Source organism: Thalassophryne amazonica, chromosome 4 (genome assembly GCF_902500255.1).
Source record: "Thalassophryne amazonica chromosome 4, fThaAma1.1, whole genome shotgun sequence".
Lineage (NCBI taxonomy): Eukaryota > Metazoa > Chordata > Actinopteri > Batrachoidiformes > Batrachoididae > Thalassophryne > Thalassophryne amazonica.
The window spans coordinates 45,571,601-45,596,912 of NC_047106.1; the positions used below are offsets into that span (position 1 = coordinate 45,571,601).

Genomic DNA, 25,312 nt, shown 5'->3' on the forward strand with positions numbered 1-25,312 from the left:
GCTCGAGTTAAGGTTTCATAACCAACTTGAAGTACTAGGATTTTAAAGAGCTGGACCTCTGTCTTGCAAAGTTATCAGCATTTCCTGACATATATGGCTGACATTATTCCAAAAGCTCTTCCTAACTTTCTTAGAACATCAGAGGCTGAACTCCAAGAGACGTGCACGTTAGTGCATCTCTCAGCAAGTTCTATCATCTCACCACATACCGCCACACTGCTGGGCAATTCCAAGAAGTCACTGAACTTCCTGACATAATGTCCTGTATACTATTTTCATGCAGATACTGATTTAAATTGACTCATGGTGGGTGAGTAAAGCTGAAATTTTCTTTATCAAAAATAAACAAAATTTACAATGCTTTTACAACTTACCCGCCATTTAAAATAACACACACGCACACAAAATGATCATGTGAATTCAATAAACAGTGCTAAAATTATAGAATGGACAAGCTAAAAATGACCTAATGCTAAAGGCTTCCTAGGCTTCCTATGAAGCCCCTTTTTAAAACAATGTTTAGGTGCAGTCTGATGGTAAGTACATTTAAGTATCAGATGATAACATTTTAATTCTTGTACTTGCGCATGAATTTAAATATGGCTTTACAAACAAGCTGGTAAAGCACCTGAAAAGCCCCTCAGGTACTGCAGGTCTAAAACCCATGACACAGCAGTCTCTCCCTCTGCACAGCCCTGCTTTGGCGTCTACTACTTTTAAGGCCGTGTGTGTCTATCTTGTTTACATATGCAATCAAAATGCACGATGTGTATATAACCTAGAAAAAAAGTCACTAAATTTCCACAAGTTAAAACAACCTTTCCAGTGAGTAACATAAATTAGCTATCCAATCTCATTGACATTACCTGGCCTTTAAATAGCCTCAGTTCCAGTTCTAGATCTCTTTTCAAGTCACAACCTTTCATATGGAAGAAAGGACTGGGATAAAAATCCTCAGAATGGAGAGGCCTCTCTTTTGCCTAGTGGTGGCTAGTCCTCTCTCTGGCGCGCTCTCCCCCTCTGCACGCATTTCAGTCTAACTCACATTACTAAGTCTGCATTGTTGACCAGCAGCAGTACAGCCTAAATATAGTCAAAAACCCACACCAAGTGGGGGAAGAGAGAGAGAGAGAGAGAGAGAGAGAAGAGAGAAAGGGAGTAGGCGAGACACCAGAAAGACAAAAAGTTTTCTTGAATAGCGTCCCAATATAGCAATCAAGAAGTGTCTGGATGTGACCTACCATTAGAGGCCTCCAGTTCTTGAGACTCATGATTGCCCATGATGAATACCTGCTAAATTCACAACAGCGTGCGGACGGAAAGAGGGGGTTTGAAGGCAAACCCCCCCTCTCTTTCTTCTTCCTATCCTTGCTACAGGTGCCCTCTCAAAAGGACTTCTTTGTGCTTCGCCCACTCCATTCCAATGCGTCATGATTTTGCTCCTCCTCTAACCTTCCTGATTCCTCCCTTGGCATAGATATATTTCTCCTCCTCTCCCCTCTCAGGGTGTAGCAGTAGGGAAACTGTTAGGATGTGTCATTTAGAGTGGGGGCGTGTTGCCAGAAGACATCCCCATTTCTAAAAGCCTTGATAAGTGACTCATACCAAGAGTCAAGAGTCTCCTACAAAGCAGGCAGGTTGTAGGTTGTGTGTGATGTACAGAGGGCTGAAAAAAAAAAACTTTTCATTAGCTTGAGTAACGAAAATCATCTAGGTACACGTTTTGCCTCGATGATGACTTGATTTACTGAACTTTTTTTAATGCAAGAATTGATGTATATTCAACTGTCCCAACTATTTCTGATTTGGGGCTGTACATCCACATATTCTTGTGTGCGTGTAGAGTTGTTTATCACTTCACTCGCTTTCATTAAAATGTGTTATCCTTTGAACCGTGCTCTGCTTATTTTATGCTGGATCCTGTCAAACGCTGGGTCGGTGCTCTGACCGCGTCCGACACATAACAGTAGTCTCTGGCCATTTAACAATGGACCAACGGAAGCAGAGACGGTATTTTTGCCGGGAAGGCTGCAGCAGATGTTGGAGTTGATCCGGGATCAGTTGCGGGTGCTCTCCGCCCGGGTTGTGCGCGTTGGTGCACGCATGGCGGAGTTCACAGCTTGGGTCGCGTCGCACCCCGCTGTTACGGCTGTAGCCCTGTCTCCTCCCGTGCAGCTGGCTCCGACACCTGTTGTAGCAGCCCCGGTGGTATTTAGTTTGCACTTTAAGCTGTTTGTTATAACCTGCTGTCGTTTACAGCAGTGTGAATTGGTTTTTACTCTGTTACCACGGGGATTTTCTTATTTGGCACTTTGGCTCCCTCTGTTGGTGACAGAGTCACATTACCGTCCAAGTTCAAAGGATGGAAAACAATGTTTTTCCATTCTTTGCACTTGACGATGTAGGCCAATGTTAGTTTTTTTTTATTGGTCTATTATCTGTTCTTGTTTTAGTATGTGGTGTTTTTTTATCAGGGGTTAATTTGTTGTTTTTGTGGGTTTTAAAGCACTGTCTGTGGTCTGGTGGAGTTGAAAATGCAGGTTGTCTGGAGCATAGTTTGACCCAGGTGACTTTATGTTGTCTGTTGGTCTCTTTTTTTATTTCTTTTGGTTTCACCTCCCAGGGTTTGATGGGACGGTCCTCTGGGGGGTGATGGGGGGGGTAATTGGGTTGTTTTTTCTTTTTCTCTTTTTTTTGTTTTTCCTCTCTTCTCCTCTGGCTCCAGCCGTGTGAGCCGTACGCTGTCGGCGTTGCTGGAGTGGTGCAGTTTGGTTATGCTGGGCGTTTCCCAGATGACCTCTGCACCCGGGAGGGGGGGGTAGGGGGGGTTGGGGTATTTTTATTTATTCCCTGTCTTCTCCTCTGGCCCCAGCCGTTTGAGCCGTACGTTGTCGGCGTTGCTGGGGTGGTGCAGTTCATTTATGCTGGGCATTTCCCAGGTAACCTCTGCACCTGGGTGGGGGGGGGTTTAGGGTTTTTTTTTGTTACTTCCCTGTTCCACCTCCGGCTTCAGCGCGCCTTTGAGCCGTACGCCATCGGCGTAGCTGAGGTTTGGGGCAGTGGAATATACCCGCAGCTGGTGGCTGGTTTAAAGTCGGAGGGGTGGCGCCGTTTGTGCCGTACGCCATTACCGCTGTTCCACTCTCCCGGTTGACTTTTGGGGGTATAGTCATGGTTGGTGACAGTGGACATACTTCCAGTTCCCCTGCGCTGAGGGGGTGGGGTGGGGTTGTTGTTTTGTTTTTTCCCCCAGTTTCCGCCCTCAGGGTGTGACTGTGGTGTCCTCTGGGGGGAAATGAATGTGGGACCATCTAGCCGTAGACGGCCGGGGCTTGGGTCTGTTGAAACGGTCCTCTGGGAGCCGCTGGGAGCCACCGTGGGTGACTTGGATCCAGAGGGACCTTGGCTGTGGTTATTACTCCTGGAGCTGGCGGGATGTCCTCTGGGGGGTGTTGGTCCCTACATGTCATCCGGGGGAGGGGTAGATTTTTTTTTTTTTGCAAGCTTAAGTTTGGGTCGTGTTTTGTTTGTTTTTTCTTCTCCTCTTCCAGGGTTTGATGGGACGGTCCTCTGGGGAGGGGGGGGGGGGTGTTGGTATGGTTGTTTGTGTTTCTTTTTTTTCTTTTCTCCAAGTTTGCAACCCCTGGGGGGGGGTTTATTGGGGTTTTTTTCTTTTCGTTTTATGACTAAGCAGATTTTAAACTAGTCGAAAGACGGCTGAATGCACAGGTTCAAGAACTCCTGGCCAAAATTGAGCAAAGTGAACGACAGAGCAAGAGTTGACAGAAACGAATGCAAAGATGCAGTCAGAGGTGGAGACTCTAACAGATCTGCTAAATGAAGCAGAAGGCAGGATCATCAAATTCAACAAGAGATATCTCGGCACTGGAGTGTCAGCTGCAGGATACTCAGGAGCTGCTCCAAGAGGAAATCCATTAGACACCTTCCTTCTCCATCCGCCTAGGGGCCGATGGAGGATGAGGGGAATATGTTGCAGGAGATGCTGAAAGAAAAGGAAGAGAGCAAGAAGACTGTGGAGAAGCCAGTTTCTACTCTCTAGACTTCAGCTGGCTGAAAGGAAGACAAAGGCAGGTAGGCCGCCTTGTCGGTAGAGGGGGCTGAAGAGGGCCTCAAGTGAGTCCAATGGGAGTTTGGATGGTGTTCAGCGGCAGCTGGAGAGAAAAAGTTCAGCCTATGGACAAACTGGATAAGACAGAAATCCGTTGCAGCAAGAGTCGGATGACCTCATGGTGGACCAGGACCACCTTCGGCAGATCGTCTCCAATCTGAAGAGGAAGCAAAAGAAGTTGCCAGATGCGGGCCAAGCAGAAATGCATTGCTACTCGATATGCAGAGGAGAATTATCAGCCGAAGCGGAGGCCAGGGAGAAGGAGACAAAAGTCTTGACCGTGGCAGGGGATGTTGAAGTTCTCTTATTAGACCTGAAGGTGAACTTGACCGGTTTAACAAAGTGCTCAAGACTGAGATGGATGACTTGGAAAGAGTTCACAGTTTGGAGAGGTCCAAGCGTGCCATGGAGCAGCAACTGAGGAGATGAAGATTCAGCTGGAGGAGCTGGAGGATGAATGCAGCAATTGTTCCCAGGCCCTCTGCAAGAAGACATGGGAGCTGGATCTGGGGGGCTTGAAGGCCTTCTTGAAGATGCTATGAAAATCGCGATAATGTCTATAGCATCTGAAGAAACTGCAGGCCCGACTGAAAGATCAAGATAAGAGGACTGGAAGAGCTGCAAATGTCCAGGGATATGAAGCAGTTAATGATGCTAGAGACAGTGATAAGAAGCTTAAAGCCATGGAGGGAGACATGCTACACACCCAGGAGGAGCAGTCTACTGCAGACAGGCTCAGGGTGAGAAAAGATAAGCTCCAAGATGAGATCGATAGTCTCAACACGAAGTTCCCTGTTGACAGAGGAGAGGAGGCGGCTGGAAGCATGCATTATCCAGCTGAAGGAAGAACTAGAGAAGCTCAACATTGAGATGATCAATGACCGCATGACGAGATTAACATTGTAGGTTGAGCAGCTGACGACGGAGCTGTCTTCAGAGCGCAGTACGCTCGGCTCTTGGAGGACAGGCTTTCCCAGCTGGATCGTCAGCACACGGAGCTGAGACTGAAGCTGCAGGAGGTGTTTTTTGCTCCCAGCCAACATTCCAGCCATGGTCCCTGGAGGGGGGTGTTTTTTCTGGCCCAGGTTCGTGTGGTCGCCAGGAGGCTTCCCGTGAGGGTGGGGTACTGTACTGTTGTGTGCTGGGGTGTTTGGCTGGCTTGGTTTTTTTGTTTTTCTGTTTCTCCCACCAGGTGGTATGCATTCAGGAATGAGTGGCTGAGTATTAGGACCTCACCTGAACACCTGAGGCTTGTTTTCACGTGCAGGGTCATCAGGGCTCACAGCGGTGGTGTATTCTGTCTGATCAGAGATTGCTGCACTTAAAACTTGAATGCACAGTGTGTGATGGCAGAGGACTCGACCTTGTGAGCAGACGTGTGAGATCGGCGTCGGGAGAACAATCTCACCATTACGGACGCAGAGACCGCATCCAGGTTTGACCGCCACAGTCTATGAAGGGGGATTGGGTGAGGTCTCACGCTCTTTCAAGCACACTTCCTGAGGGTAATTTGGTTTTGGTGACTTTTATGAAGTTATGACAGTAGATTTGGTGTCCCTCACACCTTGTTGTATTGAGCTGTCACGTTATGCTAATTGTCTAATCAGCTTCTGCTGCAGTGGAGATTTGAACTGAGTTGTGCGTGCCTGCAGGTGAGAAGCTGATTATTATATATTTAAGCCAGGAAGTGTTTGCTGATTGTGTGCACCTTTGAGCTGTGTCTCTCTGGGTGGAGAGTGTTGGACTCACCTCATATTTTCTTGCTTCACAGACTCGGTTTGTCGCAGCCACCTGGGGGGTGTCGGCGAGGTCCCTGGGTCCGAACTGCTGTGGCTCCGGACCGTTTGCGCTGCTGAGAGCGTGCCGTGTTTTCACCTCACCAGACCGCGGACTTTTTAGTTGTTTATCACTTCACTCACTTTCATTAAAATGTGTTGTCCTTTGAACCGTGCTCTGCTTATTTATGCTGGATCCTGTCAAACGCTGGGTCGTGCTCCGACCGCGTCCGACACATAACACCTCCCACAAACATCATATTCCTCTGTGTTAAATCTGTCTGGAGCAGGCTGTTCTCAAAAACTAAGTGGCTAATAAGGGAAGCCACCAAGACACCTGTGACAAATCCGAAGGCATTATAGGCTTCTGTGGCTGTTGAAATGGGTCATAGTGCAGCTTTTGTCGATTGCATCATCAATTATAAAATTTCATGGTGGGGTGGAGAAGAGAAGTTGCTATATGTTTTTCAGCTGCCCCCATTTTTGTTCAGGGTTGCCACAGTGAAGCCAGTGTAGACCCGCACTGGCATTTGGCATAATACAGCTCCGGTCTTCCTAAGAGGTCTCCCATCCAAGTACTATCCAGGACCTACTCTGCCTAGTTTCTTCGATCTGGCGTGATCAGGCTTACACAGAGCAGACTAACTGCAGGGACGGATGAAGAAGAGAAGGATTTTCTTAAAAACAAGATAATTCTGCTACAGTTTCCTAGAGGCACACTGAAGACTCAACATTACATCCGATCCATTTTCTTGGATGAAAATTTGCCTTTGTTCCACTCCACTGTGAACCTGCAAAGCTGTAAGTTCAAATAGTATCAACATACAACTACAAGAACAAAATTTTCAAAGGCTTATACTAACGTCTGTTCATTCTACTGGTGAAGAACTACCATTGAAACAAAGCTGGAACATGGCTCAGAAGCCACTTACATTAGGCTCATTAAGTTTGTTTTCAGGACATTACCTGTTCTTGTAATGTACTGACACTCAACAACCTCTAGAGGGTGTGAGAGAACACAAAAAGCAAACAGGTTTGCAGCGCTGACGTGTTCAAGAAAAGGCATGTCACAGATTAAATATTACTAAAGGGAAAAAAAAAATACTGAAATAGCTGCAAGTGTAGTTAATAACTATCAGTTAACATGTAGCAGCTGCAGGGGTGGTGGCCAAGTGGTTAATGCGCTTGGTTTCAGTTCAGAAGGTTCCGGGTTCAAATCCCACCCCTGCCACATTTCTCCATGTAATGTGGAGTTGCGTCAGGAAGGGCATCCGGCGTAAAACTTGTGCCAATTCAACAAGCAGATCCACCTTGGATTTGCTGTGGCGACCCCAAGTGCAAACAAGGGAGCAGCCGAAGGGACTTACTTTTTTTAACATGTAGCAGCTGGGTAACTTGCCATCCTGCCAGCACAGGAAAATTTCATGCCATGGTTAGTGTTATGCACATGGTTATGCATAACACTAGCATCACATGGGTGCACTTACTATTTGGTCCAATTGCTTGGATTGTTCACTGGTGGCGACATATGCAAGTATGAATGTGTCATAGCACTCGTACTTCATCTGGTGTCAACCTTCTAAATGAAACCTTGTGAGTGTTCTGCATGCTGGCAGCTCTGGTGAGGCCCCATGGAGAACCTCTTACCATAAGTACCATATTCAGCAGGGCTGGTGCCTGGGTAGAAGCCTGGTGTACCCGGTGGTACTGGGTATTGCTGGGGTGTGGCCACATAAGTTGCAGAACGATACTAAAGGGAAGGAAAAAACAATACATCTAAGATTAAACAGGGAAATGGGAACAAAAGTAGAGCACCACAAGTAACACAAAAACAATTTTGTAAAAGCAATGCAAACAGTAGGTGTAGACAAAACTAAAGCACACATACAGCAGACAATTGTCAGGGGAATTTTGGAATCAGTACCAGAAACTAAAAATGAGGCAAAGTTATTTTATTTAAAATTTGGACTTTAGAAGTCATATCGTATTAATTAAAATAAATAAACTGTGACTGAATCAATATTTAAGCAGATCCAAATCAATTTGGTTTTGAATCACAGTGAATATATCTGAACTGTTTTATATTTAATTGTGGAACATGTATCTAGACGTGTATCAAACAGTTTTCCACACACCAACGACCAAGTGACCGTCATTATCTACTCTAAATACAAAAATATTTAACCATAAACTTGGTATAAACAAACAAACAAACAAACACTAGAACTGATTAATATCCCGTAAAGTTGTAGGTTAACTAGAACTTTAATAGTGCAAATGAACTGTATTACTGTAGTGTTTGAAAACCAGTGCCCTAATAAGCATATCCAAATATGGCATCATACACCTGAGGGCACAACTTCACATTCACCTTGGCTAAAACTTTCCCATCTCAATTTTATTCAAAATCTGCACATTTCACGTGTTCAAAGAATATATGTCTACTTCATTTCCATATAAATTTATTTAAGAAATAATAGCAACAACAGTGTTTTTTTTTTTTGTTTGTTTGTTTTTTTTTTTTTAATTCAACATGTCAGATTTTCAGTGGAACAAAGAATTACATACACCAAGATGAACATCTCTAAAATCTTTACAGAATGGCTCAAGCTTCATCAGGTTGTATGGGGAGCATCAGTACACAGCCATTTTCAGATCTCTCCAGAGATGGTCAATCGAATTCAGATCTGGGATCTCCTGAAAGATGAACCGTAGCCCCAGTCTAATGTCTAAAGTGCTCTGGAGCAGGTTTTCACCCTTCTCCCCCAATTGCTCAGTTTATACAGGCAGCCAACTCCTGGGGGATCTGAAATTTTTCCATTATAGAGGTCACTGTGCTCATTGGGACCTTCAAAGCAGCAGAAATGTTTCTGTAACCTTCCCCAGGCTTGTGCCTCAAGACAATCCTGTCTCAGAGGTCTACAGACAATTCCTTTGACTTCATGCTTGGCCTATGTTCTCACTTGCACTGTCAACTGTGGGGCCTTATATGTAAACAGGTGTGCACCTTTCCAAATAATATCTAATCACCTGAATTTACCCCATTCCATCCATTTTGGAATAAGGCTGTAACAACAAAATGTGGAAAAAGTGAAGCCCTGTGAAGACTTTCCGGATGTAATGTATGGGTGAAATGACGGAAAATAAAGAACACTATCATATAAACATGGCATGTCTGTCATTATGTTATTCAAATATGTTGAAGCAAAAACAAACAAAAAAAAAAGAGGAAGAAGAGGCAACTTTTTACGGTGCAAAACAATAATAAATAGATAAATTCTATGAACCACAGCTGTTTCTAATCAGAAGAAGGATCACACCACTCTGTGGTTTGTCCTGCTCATAGAAAGACGGGAGCATGGGGTGGTGGTTTGAGTCCAGCTGTAGGTGGGACAAAGTCACCATCAAGTCTCAAGTCATTATGACCACCAATTGTTTGCAAGCTGACTTGAGACTTGACTTGGGACTTGCAGATTGATGACTTAGTGAGTTCATCCCACCTCTGGTTATTTGTACTATTTACTGTTCAATCTTAAGTTATAATGTATGAATGAATTAAAACAAACTGGACAACAGATAGAGTGTTTGAGCTCCCCAGTTTGTGACCCCCTACCTGTCCTGGTATGAAATAGGCAGGTGCCTGTGGTGAGCTGGGGAAGGGCAGCTGTTGCCCAGGTATCATCATCATTTGAGAGCCAGGGCCTGGTTGGTAGACATGAGTGGGAGTCACAGGCCGAGGAGCGCTGCTGGGAGGGACACCCCGAGGCCCACTACTAGGAGGCAGACTAGCCCTGTTGGTATAGTAGGGCTAGAGAGAGAGGGCCGAAACAGACAGAAGCAGGAGATGATGGTGAACATCAGAGGGATGAAAAACCGGGGCAGAAAGGTGGTGATAGACAAAGGAGAATGATAAAACCAAAGAAGGTACAGGTAGCAGAAAAGAATGGAAATGAGGACAAAAAGGAGTAATTAATTATATTTCCAAAGTGTATGACATTAAAAAAAAACAATTTTCTACAAACCCTGCATGGAATTATATCTTAAAAAAGCAAGCCGAGTTGGCTTGACCATCCTAATGGGTAAACTTTTAGTCTGTCCATGAAGTGTTTGGTGAGACACCAACTGAAAACGTATTGACTGTGCCTGCCAGAAGAGATAAAGCCGCTTATGCTGCTTCATTCAAAGCCTCCTCATTGACATTCTGCTGGTGGCCTGGGAGCTAACCACCATATCCAGCAAAATGACAAGAGGCCAAAAAAGCACAAACACTGCCAAGTATTAGGTAGATACATATGCACTCCTGAAGATGGTGAGAACAAGGGAAGAGAAGGATAACCCAGGAGAAAGAGAAAACTCAAGTTACCTGTAGCGATCTGAAGCTTCCCTTCAGCAGCACAAACACAGATGACACACAGAGACACGTCAAATGGAAGCAAGAAGAGGGTGGGAAAAGAAGGATTTACCAAAAAAAAAAAAGTGCTCCCCAATCCATTAAAGCAAAGCACCCAGAACCCACAACTGCGAGACAAGCAATGAAATAACAAGCAACATGCAGAGAAAGCACAGAGTACTAAATTAAGCTTTGGATTTGAATTTTGTTGATTGTTCAAAATTTGTTGTTACACACCTTCAATTCCTTATCCACGTCTGCAACACTTTCAGCCTGATTTACTATGATGCCATATAACAAGTGCTAAATTGTGAGGGCATTCCAAAATTTTGCACACTGGGTTGGTGAATGTTTTGTGAGTGATTTACTAAGAATATTTGCACAAATAAGAGCAGGTGGTAATGTGATGTAGACAACAGTATGTAAATGAGTATTTTGGATGTGTTAACCATAACTACAAAATGACATTCAATCAGCCACTCGCAGCTATGCAGAATAAAACAGAAAGACATATTTTAACTGAAAATGTCACTGAACAATTGCCAAATCAAAAATGAATGTTCCTAGAAAACATTTTGTAAGAGGAGGTGCACAGTGTTTGGCACAAGTAAAAATTCAGCGCCGCTCTAATTACACTGTTGGTATAAGGAGACGATACTGAAATGCACTTTCCCACAATAGGGTGCATTTCACGGCACAGGTGATCACTACGGTGTTAATACATTCTGTTCACGTTCACATAATCATTGAGCATGAGATACAGAATAAGTGTCATTTGTGTATGTTTGAGGCTATCCATACTCTCCGTGGTCCCGACCACAGACTGTGGTGCTGACCGCTGTCAGCTCCCATGAGTGGTTGCACATCGGGGCTGCACTCGCCAAATGCATGCTAGACTTTCTACTTATATTTCTATTACATAGATAGACAGAATAAACGTCACATTTCATTTTATTTAGGCAGTGGACATTTTATTTGTTAAAAATAGGCCATGATAAACTAAACTGTAATTGTGGTGTTTTCAGCATTAGATTATCAAGTGAAAATAAAGAAATGCATACCCAGACAGCTTAGAGGGAATGACTCCCAATTAAGATTTATATGTGTCTGCATTGATCACGCAACAAAGGGTAAATTACGACAAGGTCTCAAGTGTACAAAACTCCAGATGCAATCTCAGTCCAACTGCTTTTGGCCTTGATAAATTGATAAATCATGTTACATCTGCAAACATCACCAATTTGCATGTTCACCTCCCACAGTTTGACACTTTGATGGACCAAAGTGCATAGTCATAAAGGCAAACTTTTTGAATAGACAGGTTTGTTTGTTCATCTGAAAGTTTTAATCCTCAGTTGTTAGGAAATCAACGTGGATTTTTTTTTTTTTTTTTTTTTTTTTTCCCAGATGGTGTGGCATTTGCGCATTTTTCCTCACACGGGCGGGCGCACGCGCACACACACACTTTAATAAATCAGGCCCTTTGTCTTATCAAAATTTTAAATCAGAAACAGTTGGAACAGTATGAAAGATGCAAAAAAAATTCTTACATTTACTTTGTCTTTTATTTCAATGCAGACAGTATGGATCTAACAATTCATGCATTTTTTTTTTTTTTTTTTTTACCCAGGTGAACTTTATTTCATGTGATAATATACATCTAATCATGCATTTAAGGCCAAAACAAGTTGGGACACTAAAACATTTACCACTTTGTAATCTTGCCATTCCTTCTCACAATACTTGAAATGTTTTGGCATTGAGGATACCAACAGATGAAGTGTTTCACATGTTATTTTGTCCCATTCTTCCTGCAAACACATTTAAAGGTATGTAACAGTACAGCGTCATCATTACATCTGTTATTTTACTTTTTCTGTTCAGTCAAATATGCAACATTCTCTTTGCTTATTTGAGTTCCTCCATAATCATGCTATTCTAACTTCCATTCCTTACATTTTTTTTACATTTAGGAACTTTAATTTTTAAATTTATCAAAAAACAAACAAACAAAAAAATAAAATAATGCATTTTGTTTCACACACTAAAGACCCTTTCACACTGGGTCTGCTTCGAGTTGCTTCATGTGGTGTCATGGCGACGCGGTAATGTCTGTCAGGTGCACGTAGCAGGGGGGCAGAGAAGGTGAGAACGCAGAGGAGGATCTGCAGGGAGTCTGGCTGCAGCCAGACTGTGCAGTCTGATTTCTCTTCTAATTTATATTTGTTCTTGTGCCGGGCTGCAGGTCTGTGCTATGATTTCTGTTATAGTTTATCTTTTTTCCTTTGACCGCAAGATGCGTTCGCACGCGTGGAAACAAACAAACCGTCCGTGAGTAAATGTGGCAATGTCTGGAGTTATACTTGATGTGGACATGTCCTGTCTCTGGCAATCAGTCTGTGAGTAGGATTTTATGGACTTTATTTAAACACAGTTGTGAGAGAATTTAAGAGTGAGGAGCTGCGGCAGCAGCCAGGCTGAGCATTTTTTCTCTGTGCTCTTTGAGTGTGTAGTTTGACTGCATTGTGTACACAGTATAAAAACAATCCTGCGTGATTTATACTTCAGGAACAATGGAACACAGCAGGAATCATAAATTGGTGTCGGGTAACGTTGTATTGTGATGGTGTGGCTTCCAGTCACGCTGAGTACCGTTGCTTTGACTTGCATTGAAACCACTTCCTTTCTGCATCCTGTGCTCGACACAGACAAAATTAAACAGGTTTAATTTTTGGCATCCGATTTGTTTTGTCCTTTGCGTCCGTCACGATGTTGTGGCATTGAGCTACACCGTCTCGGCACTAAGTTGCATCCACGTGGCGTCGTCATGATGCCACACGACGCAACTCGAAGTGGGCCCAGTGTAAAAGGGGCTTAACTCATCTTCAATTACTTACTCCAATTAAGGGTCATAGGGGAGCTGAAGCCTACCCCAGCAGTCATTGAGTGTGACATGGTATACACCTGGGCATGACGCTAGTCTGTCGCAGCGCCACATATAGACAACCAAACACATTCACACCTGCACGCAGACCTACGGACAATTTAAAGTTTCCAGTCCACCTAACCTGCATGTCTGTGGATGTGCGAGGAAGCCGGAGCACCCGGAAGGAATCCACACAACCATGGGGAGAACATGCAAACTCCACACAGAAAAGCCACCGGTGGGAATCGATCCCATGACCTTCTTGCTGGGAGGCAACAGTGCTAACCACTAATCCACCATGCTGCCCATTTTATTTCACTCTGAAATGAAATAATACTGCAATATTACTAATATGTAAAGATGTCCTGGTAGTGTTTTAATCCACAATCATCTAAAGCATGTTATCTGTTGACATTTTTTCATTCATTAAAAGTATTTTACTGTGTTTAATAATGTTGCACAACAAATTCATTCTCATTTTACAAACAAAAGAAAACACTAAAGTGTGACTGCTTATGTAATAACATCCCTATGAAGAAGACATTATTATCAGGGTTCCCCACAGCACTTTTAACTTTTTGACTCAGTTATGTACAGTATGAGGAATTCAAAGCAGTTAAGACAAAACTGTGGCACAGCCATTGCAGTCAGTTTCATAGTTGGGACTGAACAATTTTTTTTTTTTTTTTTTTTTTTTTTTTTTACAAAATTGTGATTTTTAACAAGCATAAGCTATGTAGGTAATATTACAGCTTAGATAGTATTTATTCCAACACTATTAAAATTTCTCTGTTTCTTTAACATTTCAGAGCAACAATTCATCCACCACAAAATTGACTTGATTTTGAAATCTAGTTTTAATAAAGTATCTTTATCTATGCTGTATATCGCAAAATTACAGCTAATTTTATTGCTGTATCTGGTGCCAAGGAGCTTCCTTGGCAATTACAGTGTTCTTGCAAGATCTTGCAGACGACATGAAGTAGGAAGCAAGTGAATGCATGCACAAGGTTTGAAGTTTATGCTGCATTTCAGAGAAACTGAGAACTTTGAATTTCCAACTTTCAACTAACTAGTGAGAATACATCAACAGAGTCTAATAAAGCTATGATAAGAAATTAAGTCTCCCCACTGAGTCCTTTTGGCAAACCAAGTTAAAACAACGTAGCTGTAATTAACGTTGGTACAGACAACTGACGTAGTCAACCTGAGTACTCTGTTACCTGTTCAGTAACTTTGACATCACGCAACACTTTGTTCCCCTTTTACAATGAGTTCTTCCCAATGAAATCTATGATCACCTTTCTTTACAAGCTATGCCTGTTGCTTTCTTTCTGCTTCAATCTGACATCATCTTTGGCACTTTCAGCAGATCCTCAGCTCCATGATGGTGATGCTGGCCAAGTCTGCCATTTGAGTGTCAATAAAGTCCCCCAAACCATCTATGACATCACCATAGAAACTATGGCACTGTATCCTGTTGGTGTATTTTAACTAGTGTGAGTCAAAAATTTTCCCAGGCAATGAAAATTTTGATCATTTTGCCAATACATTATGAATCCATTATTTGAATACCAAGGAACAACATTATAGCGGTGCCAAAGAGAATCATTTTTATGACTTAAATGTAATAAAACAACTCAAAACGGACTACACTTTTAAGTATTTTGATAGACATTTTTTGTGTGTAGTTCTTAATATGCAGAGACACCCGCAGTGTCCTGATTCTTCTTTTTCTATGTTTAGTGTTCTTTAGTGAAGCTTCTCTAATGCTTCTAACATGTGTTAGAGGTATGGAGACCCGCCCATTCCCACTCAGGTTAGTCAGTTGAGCTATTAGTACCTGTTGGTGTATAGGCCGGGGCCCTGTGGCAAACTAGAGAAGGAGAGGCAGACAGGACAGGGGTTAAACACACAAGCACAAGATACATGCTGCTGTTGTCACTAATAAGCTCCTTCCAGCTCTGCACCTTTGTACATTATTTTCAAGGCCAACATATGTACAATAACACACTGCCTTGAAACCAGAGGTGTCAAGTAACGAAGTACAAATACTTCGTTACTGTACTTAAGTACACTTTTTAGGTATCTATACTTTACTCCTTTACTTATTTTTCTGCCTACTTCTGACTTCTACTCATTACATTTTCACACAACTATCTGTACTTTCTATTCCTTACATTTTTAAAACAAACAGCCTCGTTACTCTTGGCTTCAGTTTAATGTTTATATATATATATATATATTTCACGTCATGTGCGCCTGTAATCAACTTTTCTGCAGCGCGGCTTTGCTTTGAACCGTGAACCAATCCAAGCAGTGGTTCGCAGATTGAAGCAATGCTTCGACCTATTGCTTCGTTTATTCTTTCTTTCTTTCGCTTAATTTTCCCCCGCTAAAACCCTAAAGAGCATACGTCTGTGAGTATTATTTATCTTTTCTATGTTAAACCGATCTGTTATGGTCTTCTGAAACAGTTGATAGATGTATTTTATAACTTAAAAACGGGAGCGACGCTAACGCGTTAGCATGTCTATGGCATTTTCAATGTTAAAAGTTAGCATTAAGCAGCTCTCGTCACGTTCGGGTACATTTGTTGTCAAATTGTAATATTTCTTAAATTTATTTTTGTTTATATATTAATAATCTAATGATTATTATATACAATTTTAGAGAAAGAGGCAAAAAGAACCTGAATAGAAACACAACAGAAAATATAAAAGCAACTGACAATGAACATACATATATAAATACATAAATAAATAAATAACTGTTTCCTGTGAACACCTAGTGACTCTGACACCTCCACTTCATCCCTGTCTTATTTAATGACAATTTGTTTCGGTCAAACCATATTTTCAGTTTGTTAATTTCTTCAGTGATTTCCTCCAGAACTATCTGCCAAACTAGAAAACTGCTGCATACTTGTAAGAGGAGAATACTACTGGAATGAATTTGAATAAGGAAAATTGTTTTTTTTTTTTCTCACTAAATGGATGCTGCACTCACTGCAGTTTATTGTCTGGAATAGTCCCAGATTGCATTTCAGAGCTTCTAGAATTTAAACATTTTCGTGCAGGTGGTGTTGGGGGTAATTTTGGGTTTTGGGTCTTGGGCCACATGTAGAACGAATCAGTTTTTAAATTAAGCTTTCAATTCATATAGTGGCATCTACCTTTTTTTTTTTTTTTTTTTTTAAGGTTACTTTATACTTTTATACTTTAAGTAGGTTTTGGAGCACATACTTTTTCACTTTTACTTGAGTAAAGACGTCAAGTTGATACTTCAACTTTTACCAGAGTGTTTTTAAACTGCAGTATCTATACTTCTACTTAAGTAACAAATGTGTGTACGTTTGACACCACTGCTTGAAACTGCAGTCAAGCTGGTCTAAAAGTTGTAAGACCAGCCCAAAATCAGTAATTTTTTTTGAAAGAGCAGTTGTGCCCATTTCACACAGACTGGCTGTGCGTGCATACATGAGAAAATAGTAACATTCTTTCGGTTCAGTGAAGGTATATGAATGATGTGTTTTTGGTGGAAGACACTGGTGTATTTCTATTTTATTTCTGAAGATGTAATACCACTAGGGCTGCATTTTTACCCAAGGCCAAAATATGGCCATCGGGTATTGCAAAGACTGTGTCCACCCGTCCGTCTGCCTATCTGTGCTCAGCATAACTCGATTCCTATTACTGCCAGGGTCTTCAAATTCACACAGACCATGGCCACATTCAAAGATTGGTAACCTTGACCTATTTTGAGGGGTCAAAAAGTCACATTCTTTCTACACACAGCATAACTCCATTGCTATTACTGCCAAGGTCTTCAAATTCATAGGGAGCATTCTTGGGACACAGACCTTTGACAAGTTCAAAGATGGCTAACCTTGACCTATTCCAAGAGGTCAAAAGGTCATATTCTTTCTACACACTTTTCATTGATTACATGCTCATATGGCCGAGGGTATCTTAGCGTTGCAGTAATTATCTTATTTGAGCAAGAGTTTAATCTTCAAACCTGTTCCTTCAGAGTTAAAATACACTCAACAAAAATATAAACGCAACACTTTTGGTTTTGCTCCCATTTTGTATGAGATGAACTCAAAGATGTAAAACTTTTTCCACATACACAATATCACCATTTCCCTCAAATATTGTTCACAAACCAGTCTAAATCTGTGATAGTGAGCACTTCTCCTTTGCTGAGATAATCCATCCCACCTCACAGGTGTGCCATATCAAGATGCTGATTAGACACCATGATTAGTGCACAGGTGTGCCTTAGACTGCCCACAATAAAAGGCCACTCTGAAAGGTGCAGTTTTGTTTTATTGGGGGGGGGGGGGGGGGGGTACCAGTCAGTATCTGGTGTGACCACCATTTGCCTCATGCAGTGCAACACATCTCCTTCGCATAGAGTTGATCAGGTTGTCAATTGTGGCCTGTGGAATGTTGGTCCACTCCTCTTCAATGGTTGTGTGAAGCTGCTGGATATTGGCAGGAACTGGTACACGCTGTCCTATACGCCGGTCCACAGCATCCCAAACATGCTCAATGGGTGACATGTCCGGTGAGTATGCCGGCCATACAAGAACTGAGACATTTTCAGCTTCCAAGAATTGTGTACAGGTCCTTGCAACATGGGGCCATGCATTATCCTGCTGCAACATGAGGTGATGTTCTTGGATGTATGGCACAACAATGGGCCTCAGGATCTCATCACGGTATCTCTGTGCATTCAAAATGCCAACAATAAAATGCACCTGTGTTCTTCATCCATAACAGACGCCTGCCCATACCATAACCCCACCGCCACCATGGGCCACTCGATCCACAACACTGACATCAGAAAACTGCTCACCCACACGACGCCACACACGCTGTCTGCCATCTGCCCTGAACAGTGTGAACCGGGATTCATCCGTGAAGAGAACACCTCTCCAATGTGCCAAATGCCAGCGAATGTGAGCACTGGAGTCAGGTCGAGACCCCGATGAGGACGACGAGCATGCAGATGAGCTTCCCTGAGACGGTTTCTGACAGTTTGTGCAGAAATTCTTTGGTTCTGCAAACCGATTGTTTCAGCAGCTGTCCAAGTGGCTGGTCTCAGACGATCTTGGAGGTGAACATGCTGGATGTGGCGGTCCTGGGCTGGTGTGGTTACACGTGGTCTGCGGTTGTGAGGCTGGTTGGATATACTGCCAAATTCTCTGAAACGCCTTTGGAGACGGCTTATGGTAGAGAAATGAACATTCAATACACGAGCAACAGCTCTGGTTGACATTCCTACTGTCAGCATGCCAATTGCACGCTCCCTCAAATCTTGCGACATCTGTGGCATTGTGCTGTGTGATAAAACTGCACCTTTCAGAGTGGCCTTTTATTGTGGGCAGTCTAAGGCACACCTGTGCACTAATCATGGTGTCTAATCAGCATCTTGGTATGGCACACCTGTGAGGTGGGATGGACTATCTCAGCAAAGGAGAAGTGCTCACTATCACAGATTTAGACTGGTTTGTGAACAATATTGGAGGGAAATGGTGATATTGTGTATGTGGAAAAAGTTTTAGATCTTTGAGTTCATCTCAAACAAAATGGGAGCAAAACCAAAAGTGTTGCGTTTATATTTTTGTTGAGTATATTAATGAAAATCATCATGAATCTTTGTGTTTTTAAAACAATTTTACAAGTTTAACAAATCTGTTTGTTTCATTAATGATCACTAAGGTTTAAATAAGTATCCAACAGAATCACAGGTTAACCATTTTCATGACTGCAAACTTAAGTCTTCATGTGAAAATGACTACATAGCCAGTTACACATATAAGAAAAGTATTTAACAAGTGTTGTTTCACATGTGAAGCTCAGCAGAATAAGAATAATCCTCACAGCCTCAGTGCTGATTACAGCTGTATGGAAATAATAATTAATTTTAAATTTAACCTTTATTTAGCCAGGTTAGTCCCATTGAGATCAAGATCTCTTTTACAAGGGAGACCTGGACAATTATAAAGTTTCCAATCTACCTAACCTGCATGTCGTTAGATGGGGGAGGAAGCTGGAGCACCCGGAGGAAAACCATGCAAACATGGGGAGAACATGCAAACTCCACAAAGAGAGACTCCACAGGTGGGAATCAATCCCATGACCTTCTTACTGTCAGGCAACAGTGCCATCCACTAAGCCACCGTGCTACCCAAATAATAATGATAATAATAATAATAAAAATTTATTTTACTGTCATTGTACATTCATACAATAAAATGTGTCCTCTGCATTTAACCCATCCTAATTACAGTTAGACACAATCCAACCACTAGGAGCAGTGGGGCAGCCATAGTCTGGTGCCTGGAGACCAACTTTATATGTAGAGATGCTGCCTTGGTCGGGAACAAAGAAAGAAGCAGACTATTGATTTCCAAATGGACATTTGAATTCATTTTTGTTATTTTGTCTACATTTTTTTTAATGAAAATGAAAAAAAAAAAAAAAAAAAAAAGAAGTACTCCTTGTGGACGTATTGCCCTGCACCACCACATAAGTGATGACAATGATCCTGGTGTGCTGCACACTATAAACAACCATCATCATCATCTTTCGCTATACATTTATCCAACACTGGTGTGAGGTGACAGGGGTCAATGTGCCCCAAGGCTGAGCACAGACATCAATATAGTGGTGCAGAACTGGTTAGAGACAAACAAACATACAGGCAATCTCATTCACAGATCAATCAGAAGAAAAGTATATTATATTTTTTCAGTGGGAAAATTTCAGATAGCAACAGCGAGTGGACGATAGCAATGCATACAGTGACAACTATTTGGCTAAAAAGACCTCGACTACATTTCTGCCAAATTTTTACTCTTTATGTGTTTAACAGCTTCACTCCACTCACAAAATTTAGAGCTGGGAATGAAGATATAAATGACACAATCATGGAGCACTGCATAAACATAACTTAGACAATCGATGGGTTCCACACAAGAAAATTGCTCCCTTCCCTCAATTTGCTAGTTTGGTTAATTTTTTTTCATCTTCCCCATTTACAATTTGAGGTTTCGCGAATATGTGATGGAAGGAATGACTTTGCTGAAACAGAGCGCAGCCCACCTTTATACAAGTGCAGCCACGCTGGCGGATGGATGAAGAGCGGGCAGGCCTACCTGTCGGGGTTGTGGTGTTGGGTTCATTTGTGGAGATGGTGGGGTTGCAAACACAACAGAAGGGGGCTGCCCAGAAGGAAAATGAGGGCTGCAAGAAAACAGGAAATGATATCAACAGGAGAGGAAAGTGATGTGATGAGGAATAGGAATTAACAGGGAAAGAATGATCACTGCACCAGTGCTCAAGAATGAAAACACATTCATTTAACCTTGTATGCACTTAGCTGAAAGTGCAAATAATACCTTCACAGTAAAGTTTTCATAATTATTTTCCTTCCAATGCTACAATGTGAGATAAGGACTTCAGGGGTCAACCGATTACTGACTCTAATATTCAACATTTTTATGGCTACCAGTATCAGCAATTTATAAAGCCAGTCTGACAACAAGACAGTTTCATTTTGCAGTACTCAATGCGGTGAGTCACTGGTCACCAGGCTCTGCCAGTCACTTTCAAGCTGATGCATAAATTTTCAAAATAAATTGCCGGTCAGTTACTTGAGTTTTCTGTGCAGAGTTGCAGAAAGAGAAAACTCCAGCGAAGCAGTGATTAAAACAATAAATTATTCAGATGTGGCTGTGTTGGTCACTGCCGTTAAATGCAGAAATTAAGAGGTGATTTGACAGATTAAATGTCGTTTCCTCCTCAGCGTTCTCGCTCTCCAGTTTCAGGGAATATTTGTTGTGAAAGTGTAGTGACACGGACCCACAACAGGGGGCGCAAATGAACGGTCAATAGATGAGCCAAAAAGTAACAATTTAATGTTGTGAAGGTGCACAACGAATATACAGACAATCTCAGAATATGATTACAGTCAATCCACAAAGGTGACGTGTGGGCAGGCTCGAGCATAGAAGACGTCTGTCCTGAGCAGAGCCGGAACCACACGATTTCCGCCGCCACCAAACCTGGTGAATACTGGAGCCGCCAAGTCCCGAATTCCCAGGTGATCACCGTCCCCGACTGTCGGATCTGGTACTGCTGGCGAAGAACAAAGACAGTCAAGTGTGGGTGTGTGTACACCCCGTAACAACAACGGTGGGAATGCCACCTCCACCTCTAACACAATATTCTGCAAAGTACCGCAGTGATTCCTCAGGGGAAAAGAGTGCCGTCCAGCACTCACTCAGCTTCCACAGACAGAGGGACCGGTACTCCTGCAAACACTCACAATATACAGATTATTATTGTAAAAACACAACGGCTGAGTCTATTACCTCCAAAGAAGTACGATATCTCGGCGATGAGGTGGAGATGACGTCTGGGTTTTATGGAGTGCGATGATGAAGAATGAGTGACAGCTGTCAGGAATTAATGAGTGACAGCTGTCACTCCCAGCTGTGTCCGTGGCCGCAGCGCCCTCTCGTGCCTGAAGCCCGCACTTCAGGCAGGGCGCCCTCTGGTGGTGGGCCAACAGTACCTCCTCTTCTGGCGGCCACACAACAATATTCATGTGTATCGAGGCATGACTTTGAAGTGACTCCTTGGGGGGAGGGGGGCAGAGGGTTTCAATTTGAAATAGCTTGCATTTTTAATTACTATTTGGTTTTCAATTCAATTATACTGAAAAAGTGGGGGGAAATTCCCTGGTAAAATACAGTAAAAAAATAATCTTGAGTAACTACAGAATGCTTTGAAAGTCAGTAACATTTTTGCATACTTAAACCTTTGCTCAAAGGTTCTAAATAAAAGGATAAAAATGAGCCTCACCTTTTACTATATAATTTAAAATGTAACAAAACTAGGTCATACCATATACCCATTATATAGAAACTACAGTAAAACTTGCCTAAACCATCAATGTATAAACCGGATATTCACTCTCACTGGACCAAAGCCCAAAAGTCCCAATGCTTTTGTATGGTTTTCCGTTTAATAAACACTGTGTATACCGGATTTATAGAACGGATTTTCAATCACATCGGACAAAACGTCTTGTCCAACCACAATGCATTTTCATTAAAAACCCTGTGCATGTACCGGACAAACAGTGTGGACATGCTCAGTAACAGATGTATGAAATTAATTTCAGCACTGACACCCACGATTCGAGGAAATTGGGTACCGTATGCCTGATTTGCTCGGCCATTAATTTTTTCTTAAACTGTGCTCAGACTCGGAACCTGCAGCCTGACATGCATCTGCTAAATTGGACACTGCAAAAGCTGGGATGTGTCACGTTTCACCCCTTCTCCTCATATTTTAAAAGTGTTCAGAGTGCGCATGCCAATTACATTTCGATCATGGATCAAATACGTTTGCCAGAAAAGTCCACAAATATGACCAACTTAACAACACGGAGCATCAGAAATGATGCTCAAATGACCCGCTGAGGAAAATGTACACCTTACCCATGATTTGGAGGTAGATGATTGTAAAAAGAATAGCTCGTTGAGGGACAAATTAATCCAGACAAGGCATAAATCAGAAAAAAATGCATAAAGGCACAACAGAGAACTTTAAAACTATCATGTATGTTGACCTTATTGCATGACCACAGAGTTACAGAGCTGCAGAAGCATAAATCAGGCTTTATGGTTTTAAGATACACTCCCATGGCTGCAAGCAACTGAAAATTTTTTGACTGAACATTTTCCGTGAGTGGACGGACTGTGCGGCAAAGCCGCAAAGTCATCTAGGGGGGTCTGGGGGCATGCCCCCCTGGAAATTTTGAAAAAAAATTGGTGCAATTTGGTGCATTCTGAGTGCAATTTGGACAGTTTTCCTTTGCCTAAATCAGTGCTTTTTGACTCTTATCATACTGCAAAAAATGACTAAAGTGTATTAATTTCATCACAATTTATTTACTATTTTGTATGACAGTATGTGTCCGTAATAAGTTACCATGCACAAATGGAATGACTGTCTGCAATAATTTAACTGACTATAATTTCTGCTTTCATTCTACACAATTAATCAAATCCTAAGTGTGTCTTACAAATAAATAAATTATTCAAACCTTTATGCTATTACCTGGTTAAAATAAATAATACACTTAAAGACACTAAAAGACACGATAAAGTATTGCCAATGAAAAGTCTTTTTTCCCGTGTTGAAGCTTATCTCTTCTTCTGCCATGTAGGGCAAATGAAGTTCCTTCAAGTGGCATCCCACTTCCTTGGTCATAAACTCCCACACTTCTGGCAAGTACTGGTCATCAACCCTGTACATCTTCATCTCTCTCCAAAGACTTGGTGTGCGGATGGATGGCATGTGGCCATAGGCCTTCTCCACATTGAGTAGGTCCACGATACCTACATACTTCAGTACCTCAACCTGCAGTTCTACTGGCAGCACGTCCATGGCTGTTATTAGATAAAAAAATGTCTATTGTGGCATTCTGCATTCATGTTATCTGTGTGGCACTGCTGAGTTTTCTTTTTTAATGTTTTATTTAATTTGGAGATCACTTTTTGGGGAAATAGTAAATATATTTAGGTACTTGTAAATTAACTGCAGTTGTATTTACTGTCAATTAAGCAACCACTGAAGATATGTGCACTGGGGTGGGATTTTTTACTTCTTCCCACTCCCTTTTGAACTTTGTCATTTTTTGATTTGCTTCTTTTTTTGATCTTGTTTATTTTTTCATATGAGTGTAGAGGTACAGAGAGTACAAAGAAGCTTTGTTCATTTGATTTGCTTATACTGTGCCATGATACTGGAATTGACAACTAAGTTTGAAATAAAATAAAAAAATTGATTGATTAATTGAACCACCAGACCAACTGAATTTTAAATAAAGTCTTGTGAAATACTGTCACACAATCCAGCACTTTTCAAATGCCACAAGTTTTAATATAAATGATAAAAATCATAACCAATGAACACTTTTACAGTATTAGCATTTTATTTTACTTCAAATATATCTTGTCATTTTTGAATCGATTAAAGAGAAAAACTTAATAAATCAGTTGTAAGTACTAAAAGAAGTTTATGTAGAAAGCAATTTAGCCAGAAGGTCGAGAGGGGGAAGTGTTGACTTTATAAGTACTTGAAGACACTGGACTCACGAAGAGGATTTAGTACTGCTATAATGGACTGATGCAGCAGGTGGCAGCAGTGCGATGCCATTAAGTGCCGTAGAAGAAGGAGGGGTAAGTAGATTTCATCACCGGGACACACGTTTGGAGAGGAGTGCATTTCATGTCAAAATAAAGCTATAAAGTGTAAAAACAGAAGGAAATCAATTGTAAGGCCTGAAAGGAGTTTCTGTAGGAAGTATTTTAGCAGTAAAGTCCAGTGAGAGGAGGAAGTGTTGCCTATTTAAATACATGAAAGACACGGGACTCAATGAGAGGATTTAGGGTTGCTTTAACGGCCTGATACAGTAGGTGGCAGCAGTCCAACAATAAGGATGCCGGCTGCCATTAAACGCCGTAGAAGAAGAGGGGTGAGTTTGATTTTCTCATAGGGACACCCGGTTTGATAGGAGCGCGTTTCGTGTCGAAATAAAGCCATAAAATATATTTTTTTTTTTTAAATTAGTGGTTTTATACGACGATATAAACGGAACATGGAAAAAAAATTGTACGGAAATCCATAAACGGAGGTTTTGCTCACATGTTTACCTTCAGAAAGCAATGAGCTCGGTGACAGAGTCGCTGCCCCAGAACACCACTGCGCGCACACGACCGCTCCTGTAATGGCGGCCTCCGTATGGAATACATTTTAAAGCAAATTCCGTCCTTCTCTCCCGTTTTGTGTCGAAATGAAGCAATAAAATAGTTTTCAGTTAGCGATTATAAATGACGGAATAAACGGAACCAGAAAATAAAAATTGACGGACATCCGTATACAGACGGAGTTTTGCAGCCATGCTGGACTCCGCAGTGGACTTAGAAATAGGGATGGGTATTGATAAGATTTTATCGATATCGGTGCCATTATCGATTTCGCTTATCGATCCGATTCCTTATTGAT

At 41.9% G+C, this 25,312-nt stretch overlaps 1 protein-coding gene and 1 long non-coding RNA gene across 7 annotated transcripts in view; one reads left to right on the top strand and one right to left on the bottom strand.

Moving 5' to 3' along the window:
- The window catches only part of LOC117508145 (eukaryotic translation initiation factor 4 gamma 1-like), a 210,168-nt gene that overhangs the window by 113,684 nt on the left and 71,172 nt on the right, over window positions 1-25,312 (bottom strand). For 3 of the 6 annotated variants that reach the window (XM_034167809.1, XM_034167807.1, XM_034167808.1), the window contains exons 4-8: window positions 20,389-20,476; window positions 15,064-15,096; window positions 10,268-10,288; window positions 9,518-9,712; window positions 7,552-7,654 (exon numbers count right to left, since the gene is read on the bottom strand). In XM_034167809.1, the coding sequence (XP_034023700.1) occupies window positions 7,552-7,654; window positions 9,518-9,712; window positions 10,268-10,288; window positions 15,064-15,096; window positions 20,389-20,415 (379 nt within the window). In that variant the 5' untranslated portion in view covers window positions 20,416-20,476. Of the gene's footprint in view, window positions 1-866; window positions 1,046-7,551; window positions 7,655-9,517; window positions 9,713-10,267; window positions 10,289-15,063; window positions 15,097-20,388; window positions 20,477-25,312 lie in introns of those variants that run through there. The other 3 variants (XM_034167810.1, XM_034167811.1, XM_034167812.1) reach the window with 3 other exon arrangements.
- LOC117508148 lies at window positions 24,405-24,859 on the top strand. Its single transcript, XR_004559996.1, has 2 exons — window positions 24,405-24,442; window positions 24,724-24,859. It is a non-coding gene; the product is annotated as an uncharacterized LOC117508148 (long non-coding RNA).